Raw genomic sequence first — 19290 nt, forward strand, 5'->3', positions numbered from 1 at the left:
ATTATTATACCTATATAATTAATTACAAGTTATGTCCATTAAGGTGAATTTTAATTAATATATAATTTTATACAAATAAGGATGCTGTGGCTACTCCCTAATTATATAAAATTATATTTTTACTTTGACATTAGGTATTGGGCTCTACCTAAAAGTAATTTCGTTATTAACATAGTGGACAATCACTGAGATTAATGCTCCTAGTGTGGTCGTCCGAAGATCATTAAAAACCGTTCTAGATATGAGCATTTGTCCCAAATTCATGTTTTCTTATGTCAAACCACAAAATTACTTACATTTTATTCATATTTTATTCATTTTAGGAAGTTTTATGAATATTTTATGAAGAATTTTATGAAGTTTTATGAAACTTAATGTGCTATATAAAATATTCAACCTATCTTAATGTTTGAATATTTCTAAATATATCTAGCACTATAAAAGGAATTTATGTATAGCATTTAAATCATACAAATCAAAATTAATTGTATTAAAAATAAATTTTCCAAATAAATAGAAATTAAAACAATTATTGTATGATAATAAATTAAATGCTTAATTCCATAATATATAATTAATTATGCATTTATGACCATATAATATCTTAAATATTTATACTAATAATTAATTTGTATAAATAAGGTAATTATACAAATTAGTACAATTAATTATATGGAATGAATTAAATGCAAAATTAAAGACTATACTTAATGGCAGATTTTTCAAATTTTATTAATTTAAACAATAAATTACATAAATTTGGTAATAAATAATTAAATGCACAATTATACAAATTGCACAATTATTACATGCCTAAATAAATCATGTAATTAATTACCATATTAAAACAAATTTCCATTTTCAGTTTATACTAAATAACATATTAATTCTAAATATATGTATTAAATTAAAAATGGAAATTAATGAATGTAATTTATTGACTAAATTAACAATAGGAGAATAATTTATATTTCCAAATAAATAAAAAATATATAAAAAAAAAAATCGAAATTTTTTTCCCTTTTTTTTTTTTTTTGAAAAATACACTGCCATAAACGACATGATAAAATTTCCTTAAACTTCCAAAAATCATGAAATCAATTCCAAATGAATCTAAATGCAAAAATTAAGACATTCATATAGATTTTATGCATCGAAAATACATAAAACAAAGACTTTAAAAATCACCAAAATTTTCTGAAAAATAATTTTAGATTTCTTTGTTTTTTCAAAGTGGATTTTCATGCTTAGAACAATCTATATTAATATATGAATGTATTAATACATATACAATATATATATAAAAATATATATATATACAGAAAAATAAAAATACTGTATGTATATATATAAACATGAAATGTATATATGTATATATTTGTATATAGCGTTTAGATATATAAATAATATATATATATACAACATATATACGTAATGAAATGAAGAAAAAATATATATATATATATGTATATGAATATATATATATGAACTGAATGAATAAAGAAGTATATATGTATGAAAATATATATGTATATATATAATTGGGATTGAATGAATATGAATATATAAATATATACCCCAACGAAAATAAATATATATATCAACACTGAATTAAATATATATATAAACACTGTATATACGAGTATATATATATATATGAAACTCAAACTAAAATCAAGGCAGAGATAAAAACCGCTCTGATACCAACTGTTAGACAATTTATATGTATAAACTGAAATGTATATGTTTAAGTATTAAGTGCGGAATTAATCAAACATATATACACTATGAATAAGGATCGAAATACCTCCAGCCATTGAATCTTGAGCTTCAAACCCACATAAGCTTTGATCTGCAAAGGAAATTGACTACCATGGGTAATCGGGCTTCCTTGCTCTCTCAACTCTCTTTAGATGGAATTTGCTGTTATGAACAGAATGAGTGAGGAGCTCGGGGACCGATACCCTATATTTATAGGTGAGATACTCCATCAGTATCTATGCCACATTAATTGTCAGAATATTATGACAATTAATTTAGGAAATCAAATCAGGTAATGAATATAGAAATCTGACCATATATAGAATATTACGTAATTGATTCTGTCCAGATTCAATGAATATAAAATATTCATTTATCAGAATCAATAATATTATTTTATTTCCTTAATTAGAAATATTCTAATAAAGCATTCATTTAAAAAGTGCATCCATATATGTATATCTATGTATCGATGGTGGAGGCGATGGGGTGGGCTCAGGATCTCGATACCATCTATTTCCTCGTTTCTTTCATGCCCGCCTCTCATCTCCTTATCTCTCTCTCTGTCTTCTTCAGGTGACCAAAGGGATCTCGGTACGTACCTTTTATTTTGAAATGAGTAGTCTCTTTTACCATTTCTATTTTGTTTTATGTTTTCCTCTCTCCCCAATCTATTTTAGTGTTTTTTTTTTTTTTTGTTCGTTCTTTTAATAAAACTGTAGAATAATAAGTTGTATACATTTGAGACTTTCATTCTGGATTTAAACAAGTTGGACGTTTTACAGTAGTTTTTCTTTCATTTTGATATTCTTAGTCGCTCAAAGTTTCTTTTCCCTGATTTTCTTGCTTGTGAATTAGGAATGTATATTAATTTGATTTGGGTTTTAAAATGTAAACATGATATATCCCTAATTTTTCTATTGAAAAATAACATACCTGTACTAGAAATCTTTTTTTTTTTTTAAATTTAAAATATGATAATTAATAATAATTTTAATCTATTAAAAAACGTAATAATAGTTTTAATAATAGGAATAGGATTTTAATCTATTCTGACTTTCTATGACTATGCGTCTTTTATTTTTGTGCAAGTGTTTCTTGACTTGAGACATTTATGCTCATGAGGCAAGGCTTTTTCAGAAGTGAAGTGAAGGAAGGAGAAAAGGTTATGAGGTAATAATTTTTTTTTAAATGTCAAAAACTCTTTGTTCCATCCTTTAAGAGGGTGTGGATTTTCCAGAACCTAAACGTGCATCCTTTTTATGTATGTGTATACTTAGATATACATATACATATACATACATATATATAGTTACTTATTAGACTAGAAAATCAAGTTTGTTCCAAGTTCTTTATTCCGTAGCTCAATTGGTTAGGATTCAGGGTGGCAGGGGTAGGAGTTGACAATTATGAGATAAGCATAAGTATTTGATCTCACTTAACAATAGTGTGTTGTACCAAGTGCTTAATTGTTTGGTCCGTGACCTGACTTGGTAGTAAACTTTGGCCTCTTTGATTATAATAAGGAAGATAATGCCTATACTTATTCTCTTACTCTGCTGGATGTAAATTTGTGATTGAGTTCATGGTGGTTTTGAGTCTGTCTTATTTTTAGCTCTTGTGTTTGTTAATTTGTTGGAGCATATAATATAAATTTCATGTACTATAGATTACAATCCTGGTCAAAAATGATTGCTTTATAATCGTTTAATAAACTCAATAGTCCAATATCATCAAGATCATCCAACATAAAAAAAAAAAAGGAAAAAAACAAAGGAAAGAAAAGAAGAACACTCAAAAGAAAAATCTTATACGAATACCTCTACCTATGATTATAATTGCATCCTATTTAGCCAACATCAGATTTCACATCTATGGGTAAGATATTGGTTATTTATCAATACCTTACCACAATTCTTACCACGTTTGTCTTGTTTGTGATTCGATTTTCGGTGTGTTTGTAGGGCTTCAGGGCTTTCAAAATTCATAGACAATTTTTCGCACATTGTACACCGATTTTCTGGTTGATTCTCTGGGGGATTACCTGCATTAAATATATAGAATATTTTATTTAATAATAGTGATCCAAAACTTTCTGTAAAGTATAATTATAGGACTTAACATTATTGAAGAATTGTACAAAAATGTAAGCTTCACACATATATGTACATTAATAATGTATGGAGATTGAAAGGGTTGGAAAATCGCAAAAACACCTATACAAGATTTGAACTAATTATTTAACTATATTTTAGATTGGCATACATGGCCATAGAAGGGAAGTTTATCAGAGCTGTATGTATATTATTAAAAAAAAAAAAAGAACAGTTTAATATTTAATAAAAGAGAACTGCCTATCAATGCATAGTAACTTAAATTTGTACAGAATAATGAGATTTTTTTTTGGTTAGGGGGGGTTGTAAACCCCCGTTCATTAAAAACGGCAAAGCCGACTGAGTACAACAATAACTAGGAAGACTTAAACAAATTGAAATAACTGAAAATAAAATTAGACTGGAAAGAAAAAAAAACAACAAACATACACCTCCACATGAGGGACATAACTAAGATCTTAACCAACATTAATCGGGGGACCATTCACGGACATTTGAAAAGATATTCGCATCCATGGTTCCCAAATCAAGAACGCCAAGTGCACTGACTGAAGCAGCCCATTTTGCTGAGTTGTGTGCCATGAAATTGCAATTCCTATCAATCTTTCTCAACTTGAAATCATCCAATAACCGGACCGTGCTCTTGAAACGATCTGCCACTCCCTTGATGTCAATATTCTGGTTTGTATTGCAAATGTTAGAGCAATTTGCGACCACCACTTTGTTATCACAGTAGAAAACGACTTTCCCCTTCAAATTCACCCTTGCAAACTCTGCTGCACTAGCCAAAATGGTAGCTTCTGCTAACGTAGGGTTCGTAGTAGAGAACCTCTCCGAGTAGATTGCCACAATTCTGTCCATATGATCTCTAAACACAGCCGCTCCAAAAGATTGGTTTGGCTGAATTGAAACATCGGTACAACAGTTCCACCAACCTACTTCGATGTCAATCCGCTTGTTCACTCTCTTATTAGCATTCGATTTCCATCTGGACAGGTGATCATTGTATAACCGATTCACTGAATTGATGACCTCCATTATAGGGCGGAGTCTCGTTCCGTGAACCACTTCATTTCGAGCTTCCCAGATTACTTTGAATATACAGAGAGCACCTGTCATAAAATCATCAAACGACAAGTGTTGTGGTCTATGTTTTTTGTCATGGAACCAACTCATCCAATCTGTCCAGTTAAGACAGTTTAAATGATCAGCTCTCATTCCCCACAGACTGCCAGATTGCCTTTGCAAAATAGCATTCCCAGAACAGATGTAAAGTTGTCTCCTCTCCCTCTTCACAAATAGGACATTCACGTGATTGGAGAGATATAGCTATTCTAATCTTTTCTCTGGTTGGGAGAGCATCTCTCATCAGTTGCCACCAAAGCATCTTCAACCTCCCATGGATAGGAGAATTCCATAGAATCTTCCAATCCCAATTGGATTGGTCCTGCAAAGTTGAGTTCGTCACCAACTTATACGCTGATTTTACCGAGAAAGTGCCCTTAGGATCACCTAACCACCTCTAGGAGTCCGGTTGGTTTTGAGCAGGTAGCTAGCCCAATGTTCAGGATGTTTCTTGAGTCCACTTTCATTGAACCATTGTCTTACCCTTTCTTCATTCCATGACATATTCTCATTGATAAAATAGCTTACTAAATTTGCTCCTTGGGTTGCATCCAACAGGGGATGCGGCATGTGTTCTCCATTTGGCACCCAAGCATTAAACCAAATTGACGTAGATCTGTCGTCAATTTAATCAGATTTACTTATTAATATAGATCAGAAATAACATTTAATGTTGCATGGTTCACATGATTTATTTCATGATTATATGTACATAATGTATAGATTCATCTGAAACCCTTTTCACATACTTGATCCTGTTTATTGTGCCGTCAACACATTGGAAAGTAAACATGACTATGTGAATAAAGTTTCCTAGATTTATCAGACACAGGGTTTTACTGATATGATAATCTACAACAAGAGTTTACTTGTATTTGGAGAAATACTATGTTCTTTCCAGAACATTGGTTAAGGTAAAGCTCAGGTTGGATGCATGGAGTATGCATCGGAAGGGACCGATATTGAACTTTGACTTAGATTTAATTAAACTTACCGTAAACTCTATTCAAGTCAATATCGCCTAGTTGATCCTAGATCAAATGATCTTAATCCTGTTATGATTAAGCTCAATCTTGAAAGGCTATTCGTGTTCCTTGAATTGTTAGTTAAGCCTACTTTTAGGTCAGGGTGATACGTACATTTTGGGAACACGGTAGTGCAATTGAGTGGGAGTGCTAGCATAAACATGGAATCTATAGCTTCTATCTGGCGAATAGTAAGCAAAGGATGATCTCCTTCGAGCTTGACCAAACGAAAATAAATTGTGGAGATCTCATTTCACATAAGTTGAAATATCATTTATACGGGGTCAAGTGTTTTAAGGATAAAATACATAGTAGGGTGTTACGGTAATTTAATCCCTTTACTGTGTAGATCATTCATATAGAGGATAATTGATCAAATTAGGATTATAACAATGGATAACTAATGATGTGTCTATATGGTGGAACATATAGAGCATTCTATATACTGAGAGTGCAATTCTAAGTTCTATGCGTGGATTCAACGAAGAATTAATAAGTTAGTGAATTTTAGTGCTAAATTCTTGATCTACTTATTGGAAGCTCGGTTATATATACCCATGGTCCCCCCACTAGTTGAGATAATATTGCTTGTAAGACTCATGTAATTGATTTTGATTAATCAATTATAATTCACAAATTAGACTATGTCTATTTGTGAAATTTTCACTAAGTAAGGGCGAAATTGTAAAGAAAGAGTTTATAGGGGCATATTTGTTAATTATGATACTTTGTATGGTTCAATTAATAAATATGATAAATGACTCATGGAATCTATAGCTTCTATCTGGCGAATAGTAAGCAAAGGGAGATCTCCTTCGAGCTTGACCAAACGAAAATAAATTATGGATATCTCATTTCACATAAGTTGAAATATCATTTATACGGGGTCAAGTGTTTTAAGGATAAAATACATAGTAGGGTGTTACGGTAATTTAATCCCTTTACTGTGTAGATCATTCATATAGAGGATAATTGATCAAATTAGGATTATAACAATTGATAACTAATGATGTGTCTATATGGTGGAACATATAGAGCATTCTATATACTGAGAGTGCAATTCTAAGTTCTATGCGTGGATTCAACGAAGAATTAATAAGTTAGTGAATTTTAGTGCTAAATTCTTGATCTACTTATTGGAAGCTCGGTTATATATACCCATGGTCCCCCCACTAGTTGAGATAATATTGCTTGTAAGACTCATGTAATTGATTTTGATTAATCAATTATAATTCACAAATTAGACTATGTCTATTTGTGAAATTTTCACTAAGTAAGGGCGAAATTGTAAAGAAAGAGTTTATAGGGGCATATTTGTTAATTATGATACTTTGTAAGACTCATGTAATTGATTTTGATTAATCAATTAATAAAAGAGAACTGCCTATCAATGCATAGTAACTTAAATTTGTACAGAATAATGAGATTTTTTTTTGGTTAGGGGGGGTTGTAAACCCCAGTTCATTAAAAACGGCAAAGCCGACTGAGTACAACAATAACTAGGAAGACTTAAACAAATTGAAATAACTGAAAATAAAATTAGACTGGAAAGAAAAAAAAACAACAAACATACACCTCCACATGAGGGACATAACTAAGATCTTAACCAACATTAATCGGGGGACCATTCACGGACATTTGAAAAGATATTCGCATCCATGGTTCCCAAATCAAGAACGCCAAGTGCACTGACTGAAGCAGCCCATTTTGCTGAGTTGTGTGCCATGAAATTGCAATTCCTATCAATCTTTCTCAACTTGAAATCATCCAATAACCGGACCGTGCTCTTGAAACGATCTGCCACTCCCTTGATGTCAATATTCTGGTTTGTATTGCAAATGTTAGAGCAATTTGCGACCACCACTTTGTTATCACAGTAGAAAACGACTTTCCCCTTCAAATTCACCCTTGCAAACTCTGCTGCACTAGCCAAAATGGTAGCTTCTGCTAACGTAGGGTTCGTAGTAGAGAACCTCTCCGAGTAGATTGCCACAATTCTGTCCATATGATCTCTAAACACAGCCGCTCCAAAAGATTGGTTTGGCTGAATTGAAACATCGGTACAACAGTTCCACCAACCTACTTCAGTAATCCGCTTGTTCACTCTCTTATTAGCATTCGATTTCCATCTGGACAGGTGATCATTGTATAACCGATTCACTGAATTGATGACCTCCATTATAGGGCGGAGTCTCGTTCCGTGAACCACTTCATTTCGAGCTTCCCAGATTACTTTGAATATACAGAGAGCACCTGTCATAAAATCATCAAACGACAAGTGTTGTGGTCTATGTTTTTTGTCATGGAACCAACTCATCCAATCTGTCCAGTTAAGACAGTTTAAATGATCAGCTCTCATTCCCCACAGACTGCCAGATTGCCTTTGCAAAATAGCATTCCCAGAACAGATGTAAAGTTGTCTCCTCTCCCTCTTCACAAATAGGACATTCACGTGATTGGAGAGATATAGCTATTCTAATCTTTTCTCTGGTTGGGAGAGCATCTCTCATCAGTTGCCACCAAAGCATCTTCAACCTCCCATGGATAGGAGAATTCCATAGAATCTTCCAATCCCAATTGGATTGGTCCTGCAAAGTTGAGTTCGTCACCAACTTATACGCTGATTTTACCGAGAAAGTGCCCTTAGGATCACCTAACCACCTCTAGGAGTCCGGTTGGTTTTGAGCAGGTAGCTAGCCCAATGTTCAGGATGTTTCTTGAGTCCCTTTCATTGAACCATTGTCTTACCCTTTCTTCATTCCATGACATATTCTCATTGATAAAATAGCTTACTAAATTTGCTCCTTGGGTTGCATCCAACAGGGGATGCGGCATGTGTTCTCCATTTGGCACCCAAGCATTAAACCAAATTGACGTAGATCTGTCGTCAATTTAATCAGATTTACTTATTAATATAGATCAGAAATAACATTTAATGTTGCATGGTTCACATGATTTATTTCATGATTATATGTACATAATGTATAGATTCATCTGAAACCCTTTTCACATACTTGATCCTGTTTATTGTGCCGTCAACACATTGGAAAGTAAACATGACTATGTGAATAAAGTTTCCTAGATTTATCAGACACAGGGTTTTACTGATATGATAATCTACAACAAGAGTTTACTTGTATTTGGAGAAATACTATGTTCTTTCCAGAACATTGGTTAAGGTAAAGCTCAGGTTGGATGCATGGAGTATGCATCGGAAGGGACCGATATTGAACTTTGACTTAGATTTAATTAAACTTACCGTAAACTCTATTCAAGTCAATATCGCCTAGTTGATCCTAGATCAAATGATCTTAATCCTGTTATGATTAAGCTCAATCTTGAAAGGCTATTCGTGTTCCTTGAATTGTTAGTTAAGCCTACTTTTAGGTCAGGGTGATACGTACATTTTGGGAACACGGTAGTGCAATTGAGTGGGAGTGCTAGCATAAACATGGAATCTATAGCTTCTATCTGGCGAATAGTAAGCAAAGGATGATCTCCTTCGAGCTTGACCAAACGAAAATAAATTGTGGAGATCTCATTTCACATAAGTTGAAATATCATTTATACGGGGTCAAGTGTTTTAAGGATAAAATACATAGTAGGGTGTTACGGTAATTTAATCCCTTTACTGTGTAGATCATTCATATAGAGGATAATTGATCAAATTAGGATTATAACAATGGATAACTAATGATGTGTCTATATGGTGGAACATATAGAGCATTCTATATACTGAGAGTGCAATTCTAAGTTCTATGCGTGGATTCAACGAAGAATTAATAAGTTAGTGAATTTTAGTGCTAAATTCTTGATCTACTTATTGGAAGCTCGGTTATATATACCCATGGTCCCCCCACTAGTTGAGATAATATTGCTTGTAAGACTCATGTAATTGATTTTGATTAATCAATTATAATTCACAAATTAGACTATGTCTATTTGTGAAATTTTCACTAAGTAAGGGCGAAATTGTAAAGAAAGAGTTTATAGGGGCATATTTGTTAATTATGATACTTTGTATGGTTCAATTAATAAATATGATAAATGACAATATTATTTAATAATTATTTATAGTTATTAAATAGTTAGAATTGGCATTTAAATGGTTGAATTAGGAAATTGGCATTTTTGAGAAAATCAGATACAAAAGGTGTTAAAATTGCAAAATTGCAAAACCCAAGGCCCAATCCACTAATGCTTGGCCGGCCACCTATTGTAGGTTTTTAAGTTGATTTTTTTTATTATTTTAATGCCATATAATTCAAATCTAACCCTAGTGGAATGCTATAAATAGATAGTGAAGGCTTCAGGAAAAACACTTCTTCTGATTCAGAAAAACTGAGCCTTCTCTCTTCCTATCTTTAGCTGCCACTTCATCTTTCTCTTCCCTCTTGAATTTCGAAATTCTTAGTGTATGAGTAGTGCCCACACACATCAAGTGATACCTCAATCATAGTGAGGAAGATCCTGAAGAAAGATCATCACCAAAGGAGTTTCAGCATCAAAGATTCAGAGAAAGAGATCCAGGTTCAGATATTGATAATGCTCTGCTACAGAAAGGAATCAAGGGCTAGATATCTGAACGGAAGGAGTCATTATATTCCCCTGCACCCAATGTAAGGTTTCTTAAACTTTATATGTGTTTAATTTATCGTTTTAGAAAGTTCTTATTTAGGATGTTAATAAACATACTTGTGAGTAGATCTAAGATCCTGGTAAAATAATTTCCAACAATTTCCACCCATCTATTCTTGCAAGCACTCTTTGCACCAAATATTGCACATCTTTTGATCGTTTCTTGGATCTAAAGAGGGGAATTCCAAGATATGAGTCTTCATTCTTCATCTTGCACATTCCTAGGAGACTTGTGATGTCATTAACTCGATTTCTAGGTACCCGTTTTGAAAAGTATACTGTCGATTTTCGAAGATTTATCGCTTGTCCCGACCAAGCACAATACTTCTGAATGCACTCCATGAAGGCCTGTGCTTCTTTGATAGTGGCTTGACCAAATAAGACTACGTCATCCGCAAACATAAGATGTGTAATTGAGGGAGCTGTAAGAGTAACTTTGAACCCCCCTAATCTTTCCTTTGTTTGTGTAGTCCTGTAGTAGCCGAGATAACAAGTACTCGGCCTAGGATGAAGAGAGTGGGGGATAGCGGGTCACCCTGCCTGAGTCCACTCGTGGGGGTGATAGTGCCTTGTTTCGCCCCATTAATCATCAAATTCATCTTCTTAATTCAGCTCTTGATCCACCCCAGCAGAGGGTTCTTAAAACCATGAAAGCTGAGAGCCTCCATTAAAAAGTCCCAGTCCATCTTGTCGTAAGCCTTCTCCATATCGAGCTTTATCATCATAAAACCTTTCGAACCTTTTTTCCGGGACATAGAATGAATGATTTCTTTGGCAATTGCAGTATTCTCAGTGATGCATCTCCCTTTGATGAAAGTCGTTTGCGTCGGGGAGATTATGGAAGGTAGGATATCTCGAAGCCGAGTGGCAATAATTTTTTATATACATTTGTACACCACATTGCACAAGGCTATTGGCCAAAAATCACAAACCATAGATGGACATTCCTTCTTCGGCACCAGCACTATATTTGTATCATTGATGTAGTGGGGTAATTCTGCAGATTCAAAGAAGTGTTTAATAAATTTGAGGAAGTCTTCTCTGATTGTGTCCCAATGAGACCGAAAAAAAAACAACTGGGGATCCATCCGGTCCAGGGGCTTTGTCGATTCCCATGGATGCTAAAGCTTTCAATACTTCCTCCTCAGAAGGAGCTTCCATTAGATCTTCCTTTAACATATTGTCCATCCGCATATGAGTCCACTCCTCAGCATCAAACTTAAGTCGTGAGCCATTCTTGGAGAAGGTACTGGTAAATTTCTCAATGAATAACTGGGCTATGTCTTTCATTTCTTCAATCGTCGTCCCCTGTTCATTCTTTAGAAATTAAATATAGTTGTGTCTTCTCCTTGTTACGGTGCTGGCCATGAAGAATTTCGTTGAACGGTCTCCATCTTTTAGCCAGGCCACTCTCGACTTTTGACGCCAAAAGATTTCTTCTCTTCTTAACCCCTCCTCTAGATTGGCTCTAGCTTCGGAGTGAGCCTTCTCATCAAAGTTTTGCGCCTCTTCAATAGACCTGAGTGTTATACGAGCCTCATTTATCTGTGTTGATGCCTTCTTGAATTGGAACTTATTCCACTTGGTTAGGTGAGCCTTTGTGTGTTTGATTTGCGTTATAAGTTAACCATCGGGTGCTCATGAATTATTTCTTTCCATGCTCTCTTTACCACCCAGAAAACCCGTGGGTCTCTTTCCCACATCAGGAATAATGAGATATAGTAATGAAGCTTTGTATAATAAAGCCACAAAGCTATATTGAAACAAAACATAGTATAACATAATTAATTCGATTCTCATTCACCAATGACTTTAAACCCCTTGCAAAATCTAATTTTGGAAAAATATATTTAGTTATTCTATTATTTAGAAAAGAAAAAAAAACAATAAACAAACTAACTTACCGTTCATCATCCATATTAAAAATAGTCCCAGAACCATTAGTAAGTCATCATCCATATTAAAAATAGTCCCACAATCATTAGTAAGAAAGAGATAGAACAATCCTTTAGGTACATACCAAATCTTTATTGAGAGAGAGGAATTGGAATACCCAAATCAGAAAGAGGGAGAGAGAGTGGTAGGATTGAAAGTGTGAAATGGAAATGTAATATTACTATGCTTCGTGTAATTAAGTTATTGCCACTACCATAATAAATTTCGGTGGAATTTGTAAAACATCATTACTATTGGCACTAGTGGCCCTCAACATTTTTTATTAGAGGTAAGCAAGTTTGATAGGTTTTTTATAAAAAAAAAAAAAAAAAAAAAAAAAAAAATCTAAAATTGAGACGACCGTTTAAACCAACTAAATCGAGATTTATTTTTTTTAAAAAAAAAAATTAAGTCTTTAAATTTGCTATAATTATTTGAAAACTAAAAAAAATTAGAGTATTGTATTAAATATCATATAATTTAAGAACAAAAACTTTCTTAGTTAAATAAATGATATAAAATAATTTTTTTTTTTGAATTTGCTCAAATTATTAGTACTACTAATATGGTAATGAGTTATATTAAAAAACTCGTATTATTTTATAAATGTATGTATATAATACGTAAATACATCAAATTATAATAAAATAAAACAATGAATAATAAGACAAAAAATAAAAAAGATAAGAAGTAAAACTAGTTTAATAAAATTGTACATTAAATATGTACAAAAATAATTATATTATATATGTATAGTGTATAATATATATGTTCGGTCGGTTCTCAGTTTAATCGGTCGGTTTGCCATTGACGCTAAAACCGACCGTGCAAAGGCAGTTTTTTCAATTTTCGATTTTTTCGATGTTTGGACGGTCGGTGTACTCAGTTTGGTCGATTTCTTGAATTTTTTGCTCAACCCTACTTTTTATGGGAAGCATCCTACGATTGGTTAGCGATATTCCCTAAAATATATTTTCTTAAGTTATATTTGACTTGATATTTAATTATACCAATACCAGTATGACACCTAGGCACTAGTGCCTTTTAGCAATTTTTTTTTTTTAAAAAAAATATTATTTTTTGTTTTATTTATAATTTTACGTCTTCCAATTTTTGTTTACAAAAATATTTTTTTAAAATTTTAAAATTACAAAGATACAAAATTTTCAGCAAAAAGTAAAAAAACAACTACAAAACTATAAGAAATCAATCTCACAACAACTATAAATAAATTATAAAATAGGGTAAATACCATTTTGGACCTTCTGTTTTGCAAAAGTTACCAATTGGACCCTGTGTTTTGTTAAATGACAAAATGGACCCTGTATTTTCTAAAATAGTACAAATAGGACCCTGAATTGATTTTTTGTCAAAATAAAGTTTAATTATAATCCGATCTAAAAGTGCTATGACAAAACTGTTTACATTTTTTGTATCTGTTTGTATTAAGCATTATCTTCAAGTTGGTTGTATTAAAAAAAAAAGTTGTCAAAAATTAAGCTCAGGGTCCTATTTTTACTATTTTAGAAAATACAGGGTCCATTTTGTCATTTAACAAAACACAGGGTCCAATCTGTCACTTTTGCAAAACACAGAGTCCAAAATGATATTTACCCTATAAAATAACTAAAAAAATAATCTAATGACAACTATAAACAAACAATTTATTAATTTTGATGAGAAAGTATTTTTGTAAATAATAAAATTAGGTAAAAAAAAATTATTGACTTATTTTTCTAAATATTTTTAATTTTTGTTTTTTTTTTTTTGTCTATTTTGTAAAAAAATCATTCTTATATTTGTAATATTAACATCGCCTTATTGTAGAATAAGTGTTGATAGTGAAATTTCCCGTTTTACATCGCCTTCACATTAAATTTACAGGGTGATTCTACAATGCATCCCCTTAAAAGGGATGTAATGATACACTCTTGACTTATTTCAGCATCTAGAAAAATTTTTTAGTCTAATTTTTTTTCAAATTTATGTACGTTATAACTATTTAAGATAACCTACAAAATTTTGAGAAATTCCGAATAATTTACAATATAGAAAACAATGTTCAAACAGTATATTTTACACGCGTATAAAATAAAATAGTCACGCATGCAATACACTGTTTGAACGTAGTTTTCGGCATATTAAATTTTTCTAAATTTTTTAAAATTTTGTGGGATGTCTTAAATAACTATAACGTACATGACCATGAGAAAAAATTTGATTAAAAAATTATTTCAGATGCTAAAACAGATAAGAGTATATCAATGTATCTATTTTAAGTGGATACATTGTAGAATTTCCCAAATTTACATATAATCTAGTTTTATTTTTAAAACAGAAATAAAACCCTAAAACTAACTGCCTCTGAACCTACCGCCAAAAGAGAGCAGTGAAGTGTTGCCATGGGCGCCGACCCCGAAAACCTTAACCGGGCGCTGACAGAGACCCGCTTTTCCGACCTCAGGCCCGAGCTCTCTGAGTCCGTTCTCGAAGCCTTATCTCAAACAGGGTTCGAGTTCTGCACTCCAGTTCAAGCCGCTACAATCCCTTTGCTATGCAAATTCAAAGACGTAGCAGTAGACGCCGCCACCGGCTCAGGAAAAACTCTAGCCTTCGTAGTTCCACTCGTCGAGATTATCCGTCGCGTTTCCACCCCTCCAAAACCTCACCAGGTTCGTCTTATTCCGCTACTCGTTTCTTAACCTCTGTTTGGATGCCGAGAAAAATAACAGAGAATAATACACTCTTTTTGGTTTGGATTGTGCAGGTAATGGGAGTAATTATTTCTCCCACAAGAGAACTAGCGTCTCAAATATATAAAGTTGCGCAGCCATTCATTGCGACGCTTTCGAATTTCAAGTCCATACTTTTAGTTGGGGGAACCGATGTGAAAGCAGACATGACAATGATAGACGAGGAAGGAGCTAACTTGTTGATTGGCACTCCTGGAAGACTAAACGATATTATGGAAAGAATGGAAATTTTGGACTATAAGAGCTTTGAGGTATATATTTGGTTTCTCTACAGCCCAAGTTCTGTGCTTTTTCGTTTATTCATTCGGTTCAACTTCTAGATTTTAATCTAAATATGTTAAGGAGCTATGCAAAATAGGCGATTAGTTATTCCTTTTTAATTGAATGCTGTAGTGTACGCTTTGTTTGTAGTTGATTTTTTAGGAGAATTGAATTTAGTTTGTAGGTTTGGTTCAATGTCATTTAAATTTCTGAAGAGAACTTTGTGTTTGTTTTGTTGATGGCATTGCGTTGTGGTATGCTGCAATAGTATGAAACATGTGCTTTAAAATGCTATGGTTTTTGTTGCTTTTCACAGGTTTTAATTCTAGATGAGGCAGATAGGCTATTGGATTTGGGATTCCAAACGCAGATAAATGCAATTATATCTCGCTTACCCAAGCTTCGTAGAACTGGCCTCTTTTCAGCAACTCAAACTGAGGCGGTTGAAGAGCTTGCCAAGGCAGGGATGAGAAATCCTGTGAGAGTTGAAGTACGGGCCGAAACAAAGCCGGCAAATGGTACAGTATCATCGGAACAAGCTGCATCTTCAAGAACACCTTCCAGTCTTCACCTTGAGGTATGCTGGATCGTGTTTTGGAAACTTGGAGTGTAGTTGGTGAATGATAATGGTAAATTACAGCACCCACATGCCTTTATTTTTTTCCTGCAGTACTTGGAGTGTGAAGCAGACAAAAAATCATCACAGCTTGTGGATCTTCTTGTTAAGAACAAGAGTCAAAAGATTATAGTGTAAGTTTGATGGAAGTGTTCAAGCGTATTCTTATTATGATGGGGAATGAACTACTCTAGTATGCTAATCGACACTCCTTTTGTAGATACTTCATGACTTGTGCTTGTGTTCAATATTGGGGCCTTGTTCTTCCGCGTCTTGCTCCTCTCAAGGGTTTCAATCTTATTCCACTATGTGGGGATATGAAGCAAGTAAAGTTTTGGAGTTTGGAATACTTGATCAAAAGTAAATTCCACATTCATCATCTTCTAATCATTTATTCTTCTTCTTTGTAACTTTTGTGTCCAATAGGTTGCAAGGGAGAAAGCCTTGGATCGTTTTAGATCACTTTCGAGTGGTATTCTTCTATGCACTGATGTTGCAGCACGTGGGCTGGACATCCCAGGTGTTGATTTTGTGATTCAGGTAATTTCATTTCATAAGTACACAAATACTGTAGGTTATGTTTGTTTACGTTGTCTTCTAAGTTGGGCATGCAACTCATCTATCATATTAATTTCATTTCCATTGCATTGGCTATCTATCTATCTATGCATTTATTTCAACATTCTGCTTTTGCAGTATGATCCCCCTCAAGATCCCAATGTTTTTGTACATAGAGTTGGACGAACAGCTCGCATGGGCAGAGAAGGAAATTCAATCGTTTTCTTATTGCCAAAGGTATGTTCCTCGCTCCTATATCCATTTGAAATGGTTCATTCTTTTGAGTAAAATTTAATTTTGTTCTTAGGGTTACGGGTGTCATTTCAATGATGATGGTTTTCGTGGTTGTTTTCTTTCATTCCAGGAGGAAGCTTATGTAGAATTCCTACGTCTGAGAAGGATTCCTCTTCAAGAAAGAGAAATTTCTGAAGATGCTTCTGATATTATTCCTCAGGTCAACTCAAATCATTCTTATCTTTATTATATAGCCTGACATTTGCATTTATCAAATTATGAATTGTTTTAGATTTTCTTTTTTTTTTTTTTGAAATGTTCGGTGGTTGTAATTTGTTCTTTCCTGATATTTTTGCTTAATAACTTTGTTTAGATACGATCTGCAGCAACAAAGGACCGTGATGTCATGGAAAAGGGAGTGAGAGCATTTGTTTCTTTTGTTTGTGGATATAAAAATCATAATTGCTCATACATTTTCAGGTGCCTATCTTCTCATACTCTCTCTTTCCCCCTCTCTCTGAATTAAGATTATTTTAAAGTGTTTATTTTAATGCAGGTGGAAAGAACTTGAAATCGGGAGGTTGGCCATGGGATTTGGTCTCTTGAAGCTTCCTTCAATGCCTGAGGTGAAGAGGTTTTCACTTTCCATTGAGGGTTTCACTCCTGCTGAAGATGTCAAATGGGAGGACATTAAGTTCAAGTAAGATAATTTACTCTTTTAGCAATTCAATAGGCTATAAGATGCTTCAATTTGCGTGTGGCATTAGTTGCCGGATGTGGTGCCATTGATAAATCAACTTTTTTTTACTCTCTAAATCTTGATGGTTTCTTAATGCTCTTAAATGTCAGTTTAGTTTTCAAGCTGAATATTTATGAAACAGCTTCATTCCGTAACTAAGCTTGAAGTTCTGACTTACAGGTTTCTTATAGTAGAAGAAGATAAGTATTAAATTTTTTAAAAAAATTATTCATTATATTGTGTAAATGGAAAATTCAATCCACCAGTTTTAGAATTAGAAAGGGAACTATGTATTTTGTGTCACAATCATCAAACGAATATTTTGACTAGTAATTGCAAATTATTTTCCTTATTTGCCTTTGGCAAAACTGCTTTTAGTAGTGAGTTTTCTCATCTTCCAAAATAAATAAATTGATGCTGACTAGAGACAAAAATTATAATTTAGGGATAAATCTCGGGAGAAACAAAGAAAGAAAAATTTGCAAGCAAAGAAAGAAAAGCAGTTGCATGAGCAACCTCGAAAGCCCAGCAAAAGTTCAAATGCTGAACCTAGTGCAATGAGGAAGAAAACAGCTAAACAGAGACGTGCTGTGCAGACAGTTGAAGATGACGATGAGTTGACACGAGATTACCGCCTCCTGAAGAAGCTGAAAAAGGGGACTATTGATGAAAGTGAGTTTGCAAAATTATCAGGGATTGAAGACTTTTGAAATTCATGATACATGATACAGAGGTGATTTTGCAAATACATTCAGAGCCCACCAAAAGAGCAGCTCCAAAGATGAAATGAATCATAACCAGTGGTTGCAAAATTTACCTGAATTAAAGAAATACTTTAAAGTTTACGGGATGAGTATGAAGTTTTCGGAGGATATTAAACCTTGGATCTTCATAGTTTTGAAGGCTAACCAGGTACAACGAACCACCATATTCTATTCTGCTGGGTACCTTGCTGCTGGTGATGAAGAATTATAAATTTATAATTTGTCCTTCTCTGCTCATGCATAGGTTTTTGATATTGCCTTTTGGCTTTGTAATTCAGTTTTTTTCCCTTCCCTATTTAATTCGTTGTTTTTCCGTTGATTTTGATGAATTGATATTTTGCTTAGCTTGACAACAAAAAAAGAAGAGACATTAGTGAATTTGTATTCTGATACAGTGGTAGTGGAAAAAAAACAACATATTTAAAGTTTTACTATATGGTTAGCACTGGAGCAGTTCACTGTATATGGAACCTTAAATTTGTTAGCTGAAATTTCTGTGTATTTGGCTCGACCGGTTAGAAGACGTTAAATGAAGAATAAAGGGGTTACATTGTAGTATAGCATTGTGTTTAAACATATACTAGATCATCTGAAAATGTGGTAATAAGATCTATGAATGGACTTCAAAGTATATGAACGTGTCTCATCACAGAATCTAAAGAAACCAATCCAATACTGCCTGCTACTGTTAAGATCCAACTTGATTATGGCTAGGTAATACAAAGGCTATTGTCTTTTTAGCTGGATTAGGCTTGAGGCTATTTGAT

General features: G+C 33.3%; 1 protein-coding gene across 1 annotated transcript; it reads left to right on the top strand.

Annotated features, from left to right (window-relative positions):
- The first annotated feature begins 2209 nt into the window (after positions 1 to 2209).
- LOC133033722 (DEAD-box ATP-dependent RNA helicase 18-like) lies at positions 2210 to 19014 on the top strand. Its single transcript, XM_061108780.1, has 13 exons — positions 2210 to 2355; positions 2854 to 2934; positions 14937 to 15270; positions 15366 to 15602; positions 15929 to 16189; positions 16283 to 16362; positions 16449 to 16554; positions 16655 to 16768; positions 16925 to 17023; positions 17151 to 17240; positions 17394 to 17500; positions 17577 to 17720; positions 18205 to 19014. Exons 3-13 carry the CDS (start codon positions 15001 to 15003, stop codon positions 18467 to 18469), a joined length of 1773 nt encoding a protein of 590 aa, XP_060964763.1. The 5' UTR covers positions 2210 to 2355; positions 2854 to 2934; positions 14937 to 15000; the 3' UTR covers positions 18470 to 19014.
- The last annotated feature ends 276 nt before the right edge of the window (positions 19015 to 19290 follow it).

The sequence above is a fragment of the Cannabis sativa genome, chromosome 1, assembly GCF_029168945.1.
Source record: "Cannabis sativa cultivar Pink pepper isolate KNU-18-1 chromosome 1, ASM2916894v1, whole genome shotgun sequence".
Taxonomy (NCBI): domain Eukaryota; kingdom Viridiplantae; phylum Streptophyta; class Magnoliopsida; order Rosales; family Cannabaceae; genus Cannabis; species Cannabis sativa.